The sequence below is a fragment of the Leptonychotes weddellii genome, unplaced genomic scaffold (genome assembly GCF_054177405.1).
Source record: "Leptonychotes weddellii isolate Sample4059 unplaced genomic scaffold, ASM5417740v2 HiC_scaffold_2451, whole genome shotgun sequence".
NCBI classification, from domain to species: domain Eukaryota; kingdom Metazoa; phylum Chordata; class Mammalia; order Carnivora; family Phocidae; genus Leptonychotes; species Leptonychotes weddellii.
Window position 1 is genome coordinate 1 of NW_027835814.1, and position 13,415 is coordinate 13,415.

The window sequence follows — 13,415 nt, forward strand, 5'->3', positions numbered from 1 at the left end:
CGTCTACAGATCCTTCAAGATCCAGCTCAGATATTCTCTACTCCATGGAACCTTCCCCAACCTCCCCCAGGAAGGGGTCTTGGCTTTCTGTTCCTGTGCGTTGCCCACTGCTTCCAGGCCTTTCTCCTGCTACTGGTCAATATTTAACCACCAGCTCTCCAGGGTAGAAAAGGCCCTGATTTTTTGTGTTTGTCTTTTTCTGGTCCTATAAATACCGCCGCCATGTGCATTTCAAGCTTTCAACTTGACTTGGGAAGAAATGCACAGACGGACTTCTGAAGCCAGAGCCAGCACCCACTCCCACCCCACCCCGGCTCTGAGTGGCCGAGGCTGGCAACAGGTCTGCTTTCTTGCTGGGTCCCCAGGCCAGCATGGGACCCAGCACCACAGGCCTGCAGAGAGCAGGTGTAGGGGCACTCCCACTCACCAGGTTGAAGGCTCCCACACCAAGCTTCACACCTCCTTCAAAGTGTCTGTGGTTCTCTCCCTTGCAGTAATGTGAGGACTGCACAAGGCTGTCCAGCTCCCTGTGGAGAGAGGCACAGTCTTGTTTCAGCCACATAGTGAGGGCGAGGTCCCATTCCAGCTGGGGACTAAGCTTGCCCCTGACTCCCAGCTGTTCTCAGAACTCCCTGGTGGTAGACTGATAACAGTTCTGGCAATCCAGAGAGCTGATACTCGAGGAATTTCTAACCCCATCTCCATAATAACATACTCCTTGCCCCTGAATGTCAGCCTTATCAGCCCTAGCACACCTGCCTCGTCCAACGTCTAGGTATTTGCACATGCTCTGCATTCTCTCTAGAACAGTTTCTTAACTTTGGCACTACTGACATTTTAGGCTGGATAAAGTCTTCGTTCAGGTGGAGGTGGGGGGCTGTCTGTACTATCACAGGATGTTTAGCAGCATCCCTGGCCTCCACCCACTAGATGCCAGGAGCAACCTCCCCCAAGGCTGTCACAACCAGCATGTCTCCAAATATTGCCAAATGCCCCAGTGAAGAGCCACTAGGCTAACTCCAACACCCCATCCTTCAAGAAGTCTACCTGGGGCCTCTTGGTTGAAATCCAGCCCTCTCTTTCCTTGTCATCAGTCACACAGAGTCCATATCCCAGCCTGCCTGGGGTAGGACAGAGGCTTTAAAGATGTGCCCGCCTCCTTCCAGGGCCATGAACATCTTGAGGGCTTTCAGTCAGCAAACACGGACTGAGGTCTCTTTGTGCCAGGCAATGGAGGGCATCTGGAAGCAAAGCCACCAAGCTGCTGTCCTCACAACTCTCCCACTCTAGGAGACGGAACCCCATCAAGTCACTGTGAGGGTGAGGAGCTCCTCAAAGGAGAAGACTCCTGGGGCCTGACCTAGTCTGGGGTTCAGGGAAGGTCTCCCTGAGAAGCTGACACTTGAGCTGAAACCCTAGGGATGGGGAGGGTTAGCCTGGCACAGAGTGTTCCTAGCAAAGAGACAGCATGTCCAAAAGCCCTGAAGTAGAATGAGCTTGGCATGTTTGAAGAAGTGAGGGAAGGCCCAAATGTCTGAGGCAGAATGAGGTGGACGATATTGCTCGGAGGGCAGGAGGAGCTCCCAGGAATGACTCAGCAATGACCTGGGACTTTATTCTAAGAGCAAGAGGGGTGTCAGGAGTTGGTAAGGGGGTGACTTAACAAGGTCTGTGCTTTGGAAACATCACTCTGGGAGCTGGTGAAGAGACTGGTGGGGGCAGAGCACGACTCCAGCACAGACCCACCAGGTAATGCAACGCCCATGTACTACATGCTGTCTTATATCCCAGCAGTACCTTGAAATCAGACTCACAATATCTCTGTAGGGAAACAGTCACTTTAGATGGGGAAAATAAGATGATACATAGTCTCAAGTCAATTCAAGTCAACTTTTAATGGAAAATGAGTTTTAATGCCAAACTTGAGGGAAGAAACTGGGCTTTCCAAGTTTTTTTGATTTTAGAATTGTAGATAAGAATTGTAGTGCCATGTTAAGTAGAAGTGTTCGGACTGAGGCTTATTTCTTTTATCCATTAAACAAGGCCTATGGCTGGCCCAGTGCTAAGATGGTATGGAAATGATCTGGCCCTCAGGAGCATGTGAGTGTGTACTGGAGGGGTTCAAAGAAGGCTTCATGCGGAAAGTGGCATTTGGACTGGGCCTTAACAGATGTGTAGGCGTCCTGTTGCTGTTCTCAAAATGACAGTCCCTGTGCCTTCCTCCAAGCCCCTACCACACCACACTGTCCACAATCTGTCTGATTTTCCCCTGCTCGGGGTCAGGCATAGACTTAGGGGAACCAAATGAACAGATATACCTAGAAAACCAGGGGAATAATATTCTGGAAAACTGAGGTCCTGGGGGTGCAGAAATCTTGACTGAGGTCACATGGCATTCTAGGCTTCCTGCCACCAGCAAGTTGCTCTCTACCTCCCACAAAGCAGCCTGAGGGGCACAGGGTCATAGACGCTGTGGACCCAGGCGCCCCCAGACCAGCCCCACTCACTTGTAGGTCTGGTAGCTGTTTCGAACTTTGATGCCGCCCTTGATGAAGCTCACCATGTTCTCATCCTGCAGGAGGGAGAGATGCTAAGAGCCAGGCCTGGGTGGGGAGCCACAGGCTTGAGAGGCATCATACAAGGCTCCGGGCCCAGCCTGCCCCACCTTGGGCCCAGCTCTCTAAGGAGTCCTGGGAGGATGGGGTCAGGGGTTGGCCAAACCAGGCCTCCCTAAGCCCTGGAACTTGAGATGAGGATTTCCTTGCCAAACAAGACCTCCAAAATGCCCAGGGCTCAACCACAGCCTCACAGTTACATATTCTAAGTGCCTGGCAAGGGGCCTGGAGGAGGCACTCCCAGTGGGTAACAGGCCTCCTCCAGGTGGAGGAACTGGGGGAAAGCGAGAGGGATGCTCATTTTTTTTTTTTTTAATTTTTCTGTTTTTTTTTTTTTACAACAAGCAGCTATTTATCACATTTGTAATTTAAAGCACCAATACCTACAGCCCATCTGTAGTTCCATTCCTGGGGGGTATGCCCAAGAGAAATGATGAACATGGGCTGCAGAAGTCACCTTCAAGAATGTTCACAGCACCAGTGTTGATAGCAGCCAGGAACCAGAAACAACCCAAATGCCCTTCAGCAGGAGAATGGATAAACAGACTGCTATATTCGTAGAAGGGAATATTATACAACCACAAAAGGTCGAGTAAAGAAAGCAAGTCCCACACAGCTTGAGGGCTTAAGAACCTTGAAGCCAACTAAAACATAACAATATGCTGCTCAGACATGAATAGGAAGCTGAGAAAACTATTTTTAAAAAATAAGGTGGGGGATGATAAATAAAACTCTAGGCAGTGGTTTCCCCATGAAGGGAGGCAGGGAACAGGGTGGGGAGGAGCCCAGAGGCCTCGCGGACTTGCTAGCTGTGTTCTGTTCTCTGGTTGGGTGGGGGAACTCATGGGTGTTTATTATGTGTAATAGAATACACAAATAAAAGGCCACTCACAATGCAATTATTAACAGTGATCCTAATGACGAATTAGGATTAATCTAATTCTAATTACCTGAGGTACAAAAAGAACAATAGCTAACAAAAAAAAAATAGTACCCTAATAATAAAATTCATATGTGCCTCTCTACCCCAATACCCACATTCACATGATTACATGTCACAACCCAGGCTTTCTGGTGAAATCATGAGGTGGTGGTGCTCATAACTACCACTGTGTGGTGGGGAGCACAGGCTCCAGGCTGACCAGACCTGCATTCAAATCCCAGCTCTGCCAGGTGCTAATCAGATGACCCTGTGGAAGTGGCTCCTCCCCTCTAGTCCTCCCCTCTGCAGGCCTGTGAGGTGACAATTTAATAATATATGCACACTTATGTAAAAACGACCATGCAGGGCGCCTGGGTGGCTCAGTCGTTAAGCGTCTGCCTTCGGCTCAGGTCATGATCCCAGGGTCCTGGGATCGAGCCCCACATCGGGCTCCCTGCTCGGCGGGAAGCCTGCTTCTCCCTCTCCCGCTCCCCCTGCTTGTGTTCCCTCTCTCGCTGTCTCTCTCTCTCTCCATTGAAAAATAAAATCTTTAAAAAAACAAAAAAACGACCATGCATTCGGTGTAAGGTAGGTAAAACCACATAGCTGTAATGTGCACACAAAGCCTGGTACGTCTCAGAATCAAGTTGGATCCATTCAAACTTGCGTGTTGAATGGATCAAGTGTAAAGCAGGCTCTGTGCCAGTGCCCATCACCCCACACGGCGGCAGCGCATTCTCGCAGTGGGTGGGACACGTGTGCTCAGTGTGGGGGGTAAAGCCCATCACCACGGCCAGTGAGCCTGGCCAGGGCTGCTAGTGCTGGGGTCACCGAGCCTCAGTCCTCCGGAACCGCAAGGAGGCCGGCTGGGGCTGCTATAGCTACTTCCGGCTTCGAGATGGTGACGGATGGGAAACCCCCAGGCCCTCTGTACAAGGAGAGGGCTCCTACCTGCAGGAAGGTCAGAGCTGCTCTCTGTAGCAGGCATTCCGCATAGCAGACCTCAGCATGGATTTCCTCTACAAGGAGAGAACCAAAGCCCTGAGGCCTCCTGGGACTTTGGGCAGGCGGCAGGGGCCAAATCCTCCACGCCCTACTTCCCAGAAGGCAGAGGGAGCCTGAGTCAGCACCCTCCCCCTCCCCCACCATGGGGGGAGGGGGCCGGCTCCTTCACAGCTTTCACCATTGTCCAAAATTAGCTCACATTCCCCCCACCTGCCTTCCACCTGGTTCCCCCCAGCCCATCACCCCAAGTGGCCCTGGGCCCTGGGCTCCCTTTTCTTGTTCTCCGAGCACCCCTGTAGGGGTGCTGTGCGCCAAGCCCCCACAGTGCCAGGCAGGGAGAAGGTGCTGGGTTGAATGGATAAACAAAGATCCTGATCCAGGGAAGCCCACAGGCTGTAGGAGTAAGGGAAGGAAAACTAACACAGTCCAGGGGTTCTGGGGAGACTTCCAGAAGAAAGGACATTCGGGTCGGGCCATCTGACTTGAAAAGGAATGGAAGGAAGAGGCAGGAAGAGCTTTCAAGGCAGAGGCCTGGGAGAACCAAAAACTCTGATGTCTGGGGACAGCCAAGCACAGAAGGCTGAAACAGGGTGAGGTAGGGAGAGACTTAGGGGACAGGTAAAGATGAGGGGCAGCGGTCTGGTTGCAAAGGGCTTGAATGCTGGTGGAGGGCTGCACATTTGGCCTGTGGGCATCGGGGAGCTCTGGAAGGCATGAAGGAGGGAGGGGCACTGTCATATTCATTATTTTGTGCTGGAAACTTCAAGGGCTCTTGAGGGTGGGGAAGGCCATTTGCTCCTGCATGGAAGAGCCCCCCGCCCCCCACGGCTGGCCGCTGCTACTGCCAGGCCGGCCATAGGCGTTCACGGCACACAGGTGGCCTAGACCATCCCTCACACTGCTTTCAGCTGTCTCATCCCAGTGGGCCAGCCTCCAAAACCACAATCCCCTCTGGGGCACAGATCATCACTGAGATCATCAGGCCAGTAAACCTAACTGCACACACAGTTCGAAGCCCACCCTGGCCTGAGGAGCAAAGCACATGGACCTCGTGACAGCGTTTTCTTTCCCCAGCTTCTGGGTCCTCAGCAGGTAATGCCATCAGGTAAGTGAGCACCCCCTGACCCCCACAACTCACCTGAGAGCAACTTGTCCAAAGGCCCCAGGTCTGACCCATCTGTGTCCCAGCACCTAGGCCAGGGCCCGGCCCCTTCAGTGAAACTGGGAGGTTAAGTGCCCCTCCCCACCCCTCCCTGGGCCAGGAACTGGGTGGCCTGGGGTCAGCGGGGGTGAGAGGACATTCAGATGCCACACCTTCTGTGAACTGGTCCATCGTGGGGCGGTGAACCAGGTTGCTAAAGGAATCTGTTACAGAGGACTTCTTCCGGTGCCTGAAGAGGAAAGAGGGGCCTCAAGTCATTCAGTGAGGGTGAGCAAGGGCCCAGGTGGGCTCAGACGCATCTGCTACCCTTCCCATGGGACTCCACACACGCTCAACTGAGTCCAGGCTTTCTCACGCCCCTGCTTCTGCTGTTACCCCTACTTGGAGCCCCTCCCCTCCCTCCTCAGCCCCAGCCAGTTCCTCGTCACCCTCTAGGACCCAGCTCCAGCATCGCCTCCTCCAGGAAACCTTTCCTACTCCTCTGGCAAGACCCCCACAGCCCCTGGAACTTCCCTGCATCAGGCTGGGAGGTCACTGGCTGCACCTTCTCCCAGGCCAGCCAGCTCCGGTGTCAGAGGGGCCAGGTCTGATGCTTCCCTGGGTAGCCAGTGCCCAGCACGGCGGCCGGCCTAGGGCCAGCATGCGCGTGTGCCCAGTGAAAGACAATACTACCTGTGCACAGCACTGAGGATCCGTCCATTCATTCATTCAGTCAAGCAGTTTATGTGTACTGAACGCCAATTATGCACCAGGTCCTGTGACCAGTGACTTCATTCAGTCCCCACAAAGGCCCTATCTTAATACCTATTTTCCATATGAAGAAAGTTGAGTCCAGAGAGGGACTTGCCCAAGATCAAAGAGTTATTACGCGACAGAGCCAGAATTCATCTCCATGAAATTAGGCCTGGCCCCTGGCAGTTGCTTAGAGACTGGCTCAGACAACAAGGCTCCTGAAGCAGAGCTGACAGGGACAGCTCTTAGCACTTGGGGACACATCTTCTTAGCCAAAAGGAGCATCATTAATAGTGGCATTTTAGGCATAGGGATAGGCGAAGGTAACAGAAGGATGGCCCTCACAACCCCTCATCCCTGCCCGCCCCCTGGCCCTGACCTCTGACACAGCGTCTGTGCCTCCTTCATCATGTTGCCAGCCAGAAGGATGTCCTGAGGGTCAAAAGTCATCATGGCCTGCATCTCCAGGATGGTGGCATACGTCAGCGAGTGATACATGCTCTCCTTGGTTCTGCCAGAGAGAAGGAACATGACAGCACCAACTCCTAGAACTCCAGAGGTAGCTGGCATGTGTTGATCACCATAACCTCCCTGACCCCCCGTGGTGGGGAAAGGGGGAAACAGGGAGGGGAAGAGACTCTCCCAAGGTCTGACTCTTCCACTGCTGCTCAAAAGGCCTCAGACCCCAGCTCCTCTCCTTCTGGGGAGTCAAATGTTTGTAAAGGAAACCAAAGGCTGGTCCACCCCTCACCGGCCCTGGAGCTGTCAGGATACCTCCCAGGTCTTTGCTAGAAATGCTTAATCTGAGGGCAGTGGCTTGTGGAAAGGAGGCCACAGCCTGAAGTGGGGACAGAACTCAGGCTACCGAGTCCCTGAAACACAGGTTGAAATCTTGGCTTTGCCAGTGACCAGCTGTGTAATCCTGGTGAATCTTAAACCTCTCTGAGCCTCAAGTTTCTCCTCTGTAAAATGGATACAATAATCCTTCTCACCCAGGACTCCGGGTGGCTTAAATAGCACACCCAGGCCAGGGCCACATCGCTGATGCTCAATAAATGTGAGTCCTTCTGTGTCTGCTAGGGTCAAGGGTCACTGCCCTGGACAGAAACTCTCTCCTTCAGGAGATGTTTCCCTGGCAGTACCCAGACCCACCCCCGCCCCCCAGATAATCCCCTCCCACTCCAGGCCTCTCCAGTTCACAAGCAACGCCCCCCACACCAGTGAGGCAGGAGACTCAGCCCCACCCACCCAGTCTGGTGCTGAGCCCAGGAGAGACAGACAGCCCCGCCTGGGCCCCTGGCAGGCAAAGTGGAATTTCTAGTTTGAGGCCCAAGGCCAGAACACGCACCTGCGGCTGGGAATCCTGGCTCCTCCCCAGCCCACCCCTGCAGCCCCTCAGCTGCGCTCTGGACTGAGACTCGTGGAACAGGCATACATGGGAGATATTGCAGGTTTGGTTCCCGACCATTGCAATAAAGACAAGATTGCAATGAAGCAAGTGAAATCAATTTTTGGTTTCCCTGTGCACACAGAAGCTTAATTAAGTCTGCAATAGCATTATGTCCAGGGTGTGTAAAGCACTATGTCTAAAAAAATACATACCTTAATTAAAAAATACTTTATTGCTACAAAACGCTAACCAGCATCTGACATTTCAGTGAGCTGTAATATTTTTGCTGGTGAAGGATCTTGCCTTCTGACTGATGAGGGCGGTGGTTGCAGAAGGACGGGTAAGCTGTGGCAATTTCTTAACGTAAGACAACAGTGAAGTTTGCTGCACTGATGGACTCTTGCTTTCACAAACAATTTCTCTGTAGCACTCGATGCTGTTTGACAGCATTTTACCCACAGCAGAACTTCTTTCAAAATTGGAGTCAGTCCTCTCAGACCCTGCTGCTGCTTTATCAGCTAAGTTTATGTGATATTGCAAGTCCTTTGTTGTCACTTCAACCACCTTCATGGCTTCTTCACCGGGAGTGGATTCCATCTCAAGAAACCACCTTATTTGGGGCACTGGGTGGCTCAGTTGGTTAAGCATCTGTCTTCAGCTCAGGTCATGATCCCAGGGTCCTGGGATTGAGTCCCGCATCGGGCTCCCTGCTCAGCAGGAAGCCTGCTTCTCCCTCTCCCTCTGCTGTTCCCCCTGCTCATGCGCTCTCTCTCACGCTCTCTTGTATGCTCTCTCTCTCAAATCAATAAACAAAATCTTTAAAAAAAGAAAAGGAATCACCTTCTTTGTTCATCCATAAGAAGCAACTCCTTACCCACTCAAGTTTTATCCTGAGAGGGCGGCCACGCAGTGCCCCCTGCAGGCTCCACTTCTAGATCTCTTGCTCCTGCCACCCCAGCTGCAGTCACTTCCTCCCCTGAAGTCTGGAACCCCTCCAAGTCATCCATGATGGTTGGAATCAATTTCTCCCAAACTCCTGCTCATGTTGATACTTTGACCTCTTCCCTTCCCATGAATCACAAAGTTCTTACTGGCATCTAGCATGGTGAATTCTTTCTAGAGTTTTCAATTTACTTCACCCAGATCCATCAGAGGAATCACTCCCTATGGCAGCTATAGCCTTATCAAATAGATTACTTAAATGATACAACTTGAAAGTCGAAATGACTCGTTGAACCATGGATGTTCAGAACGGATGTTGTGTTAGCGGTCATGAAAACAACATTCATCTCATTGCCCATTCAGCTCCATCAGAGCTCTTGGGTGACCAGGTGCATTGTCAGTGAACAGTAGTATTTTAAAGGAATCTTTTTTTCTGAGCAGTGGGTCTCAACACTCGGCTTAAAATATTCAGTAAACCATCTTGTAAATAGACATGCTTTGTTGTTCAACTTAAAGAGTATAGGAAGATAGAGTTAGCGTAATTCTTTTTTTTTTTTTTTTTAAAGATTTTATTTATTTATTTGACAGAGAGAGACACAGCGAGAGAGGGAACACAAGCAGGGGAAGTGGGAGAGGGAGAAGCAGGCTTCCCGCTGAGCAGGGAACCCTGATGCGGGGCTTGATCCCAGGACCCTGGGATCATGACCTGAGCTGAAGGCAGACGCTTAACGACTGAGCCATCCAGGTACCCCAGAGTTAGTATAATTTTTAAGAGCCCCAGAATTTTCAGGATGCTAAAGGAGCATGAGCTTCAACTTGTAAGTCACAGCTGCATTAGCCCCTCACAAGAGAGTCAGCCTGTCCTTTGAGGCTTTGAAGCCCAGGCACTGACTTCTCTCTAGCTATGGAAGTCCTAGATAGCATCTTCTTTCAATAGAAGGCTGTTCCGTCTACACTGAAAATTTGTTGTTTAGTGTAGCCACCGTCATGAGTGATCTGAGCCAGAGCTTCCGGATCACCTGCTGCAGCATCTAAACCCAGATGGCTGCTTCACCTTGGTACTTCCACATTATGGAGGCGGCTTCTTTCCCTAAACCTCATGAACCCACCTCTGCTGCTTCCAACTTTCCTTCTGCAGCCTCCTCACCTCTCTCAGCCTTCACAGAGTAGAGGAGAGCGAGGACCTTGCTCTGGGTCAGGCTTTGGCTTAAGAGGATGTGGTGGCTGGTTTGCTCTTCTATCCGGACCACTCACACTTTCTCCACCTCAGCAGTAAGGCTGGCTGACTTTCTTATCATTCGTGTGTTCACTGGAGTAGCACTTTCAATTTCCTCCAAGAACTCTTCCTTTGCTTTCACAACTTGGTTGTTTGGTGCAAGAGGCCTAGCTTTCAGTCCATCTTGGCTTTTGACATGCCTTCCTCACTAAGCTTAGTCATTTCCAGCTTTTAATTTAAAGGGAGAGACGTGCAACTCTTCCTCTCACCTGAACGCTCAGGGGCCACGGCAGGCCCTGAAATTAACTGGTCTAATTTCAATATTGTTGTGTCTCAGGGAATAGGGAGTCCCAAGGAGAAGGCAAGAGAGGGGGGAATGGCTGGTCAGTGGACCAGTCAGAACACAAACAACATTTATTAAGTTCATTGTCTTACATAGTGGTGGCCCAAAACAATTACAATAGTAACATCAAAGATCACTGATCACAGATCACCACAGCAAATATAGTAATAATGGGAAAGTCTGAAATATTGCAAGGATTACCAGATGTAACACAGAGACACAAAGTGAGTAAATGTTCTTGGAAAAATGGCGCAGACAGACTTGCTTGAGGCAGGCTTGCCACAAACCTTCGATTTGTAACAAATGCAGTATCTGTGAAGCAGATACAGGGGTAGGACAACTCCCCAAACCTCAGGCACCCCAAGTTAGTTTACAATCCACAAGTTCTTGTTTGCTTATAGAATCCTGACCCCTGAGAGTAAGAGCCCCCTCACCTCTGAGCGAAACCCAGCTCTGGGACATGATGCTCACTGGGGTCCTACCTTCTAGGCCCAGACCAGCTGTCAAGTTGGGGAGGGCACTGGAAGAGCCGTCAGAAGAGCAGGGTGTTGGGACCTGGGACTCCTCGAGCCATGTGGAGGTCAGCTAAGCCTAGTGGCCTCCACCCCTTCCCTCCTCTACCAGCAAGCAGCAAAATAAACTAGAAGTTACTCATAGAAGTGACAAACACAGAAAACAGATGCCCAGGCTGGGGCATGAGGCTTGGAGCTTGATGAGCCCATTATTCCTGAGGACCTTGCACAATGAGGAACAGGGAATGAAACTGGACCCCAACATCTTTTTAAACTTCGATGGCTATAAATGAAGAGGGGAGGCCATTTTTAGCAAGAATTATTTCCCCTAGACCAGTGCTTCTTAATAAAGATGGGGAGATAATTTTCCTGTCTCCCCCTGGCTCCCTAGCATCTGGCAATTTCTTGAAACATTTTTTGGTTGTCAAAATGGGGATGTGGGTTGGGAGTGTGCTAACAACATCTACTGTTTGGAGCGAACGCTCTTAAACTGAAAAAGAAAGGAAAGATTCTTTTCTGGAATGGGGCAGGGGCTAAGGGGCAGCTTCACTGCCTTAAGTATGACATTAAAAGGTAGCCTCATGGAAAGGCTGGTCTCTCTGTAGTGTCTCCTTCGTTCAGGGCAAGGATTTCCTCTCCGGGGCCTGAGTTGTCAGGCCTGAGTTGTAGGACTTGTGGTAGAGTGCCCTCTTGAGGTGAGGGAGGGTGAGGCAGCCCCTCCACACAAGGGGGCTGTGGAGAGAGGGTGTGGAAGGTGTGGGGGGAGGTGGTAGGGAGGAGCCTGCTTAGGGACAGGTAATGACCAGAAGGAAAGTGGAGCCGGGGAGTCTTTCAAAAATACTGGGAGGGAGAGGCGCCTGGGTGGCTCAGTCAGTTAAGCGTCTCCCTTCGGCTCAGGTCATGATCCCAGGGTCCTGGGATCCAGCCCCACATCGGCTCCTTGCTCAGTAGGGAGCCTGCTTCTCCCTCCCTGTCTGCCACTCCCCCTTCTTGTGCTCTCTCTCTCTGACAAATAAATAAATAAATAAAATCTTAAAAAAGAATACTGGGAAGGGAACCTAGATGTTCAGGGATGCAGCAAGATGGAGCTTGGCCAACCTCAGATGGTGGCTACACTCTTGCTGCAGATCTGCCCCTGCCCCATCTCAAGCCCAGATCCCCTCAAAGGGTGGGGATAAGGTGTGGGGACTGCTGGGCCATCCAAAAGCCAATCCCACCAATTACAAGGACAAGAACTAGCTCTTAAATATGACCGGACAACCAGGGGCCATCAGGCATTTGAGAAAAGCCCGCACCAGAAGATTCCCCCATTACACAGAAAAAGGGAATCTGGAGAAAGCCAAGATTATACAGGAAAAAAATTAAAATATTTGGGAGACAATATTCTGTGATAGTAACAACAAATATTTACTAGAGTGCTTACTATATGCCAGGCCCTATCCTAAGGATTCTCATATTTCAAAAATATACACAAAGAACAGAGTACATCTATAAACCAAGGATAAAATGTTTTAGGGAAAAAAAGAACATTCAGAGAACAATGAGTACAAGGAAATTAATCATATGATCACAGAAAAAAAGAAAATAGAAGGATCTCTTCTAACTTAATAGAAGGATTTAATGATAAGGTTGAGGAAATCTCCCCCAAATAAGAGGAAAAAAAAGAGAAAGAAATGCAAAATTAGAGGGAAAACAGGAGGCTTAGAAGAGGACGGGTCCAGGAGGTCCAGTGTTTGACTTAAAGAAAGCCTGAGAAAGGGAGACAGAACATGGAGTGGTCATGCTAGAGAAGGTCCCAGAACTGAAAGGCTCCAAATAAAAGACCTATGTTTCAGCACATCATTGTGAAATTTCAGATTTGCAAGAATAAAAGAGAAGATTCTAAACATTTCTGGGGAAGAAATAATGATCACACGCAAAGTTTGAAGAAATTAGGGTTCCCATGGTTACAGTAGATGCTAGAAAACAGGGATGCAATGCCTTCAAAGTTCTGAGGGGGGAGAAATTATATTCATGCAACTCCTTCCTAGGAAGTTTCTGGAGGACACACTGTGGTAAAATGAGGGAGGATCCCAGAGAAAAAGCCAGGTCAAGGAAACGGGAGAGAAGCAAAGGGATTTCTAGGAGATAGCTGGGAGGTGGCCAATAGACACATCTGTCTTCCAGGGTTCAGGTTTCCAGGGAAAAGGCTAGAAAGAGTTCAGGATAAATGTATATAGCAAATTAGGCAAATGAAAAGACAAGACAATTATTAACTCCAGAAAGGAAATGTAATCTTACAATGTATAACTTGTCTCTGCCATGAGCATTAGTTACCAAAATTATAATAATGTAAACATTATTGATTTAGCCAGATATTGTGATATAATGATGAGAGGAGGATGAGGGAAGGGAGGTAGGGCAGGCTAAATTCATCAGTTGCATTTCTATACAAGACAGAAGAAAGAGAAATTAAGGAGTCGATCCCATTTACAATTGCACCCAAAACCATAACATACCTAGGAATAAATCTAAGAAGCAAAGGATCTGTACTCAGAAAACTAGAAAATACTCATGAAAGAAATTGAGGAAGACAC

General features: G+C 50.0%; 1 protein-coding gene across 1 annotated transcript; it reads right to left on the minus strand.

Annotated features, from left to right (window-relative positions):
* Positions 1-6: 6 nt before the first annotated feature.
* LOC102747647 (tetratricopeptide repeat protein 39A) lies at positions 7-7,544 on the minus strand. The gene is made up of 5 exons (XM_081810395.1): positions 6,816-7,544; positions 5,857-5,933; positions 4,489-4,556; positions 2,508-2,572; positions 7-527 (listed from the first exon to the last, which is right to left on the minus strand). Exons 1-5 carry the CDS (start codon positions 7,004-7,006, stop codon positions 206-208), a joined length of 723 nt encoding a protein of 240 aa, XP_081666521.1. The 5' UTR covers positions 7,007-7,544; the 3' UTR covers positions 7-205.
* Between the last annotated feature and the right edge of the window lie 5,871 nt (positions 7,545-13,415).

What these genes read in the sequence shown, in the direction of transcription:
- LOC102747647 (XM_081810395.1), bottom strand. Translation starts at nt 7,006, where the DNA reads ATGCCAGCTACCTCTGGAGTTCTAGGAGTTGGTGCTGTCATGTTCCTT. An exon ending in GCACAGACGCTGTGTCAGAG is followed by an intron (nt 5,934 to 6,815) that starts GTCAGGGCCAGG and finishes TTTCCTCTTCAG; the next exon opens with GCACCGGAAGAAGTCCTCTG. An exon ending in CAGCTCTGACCTTCCTGCAG is followed by an intron (nt 2,573 to 4,488) that starts GTAGGAGCCCTC and finishes TCCCTCCTGCAG; the next exon opens with GATGAGAACATGGTGAGCTT.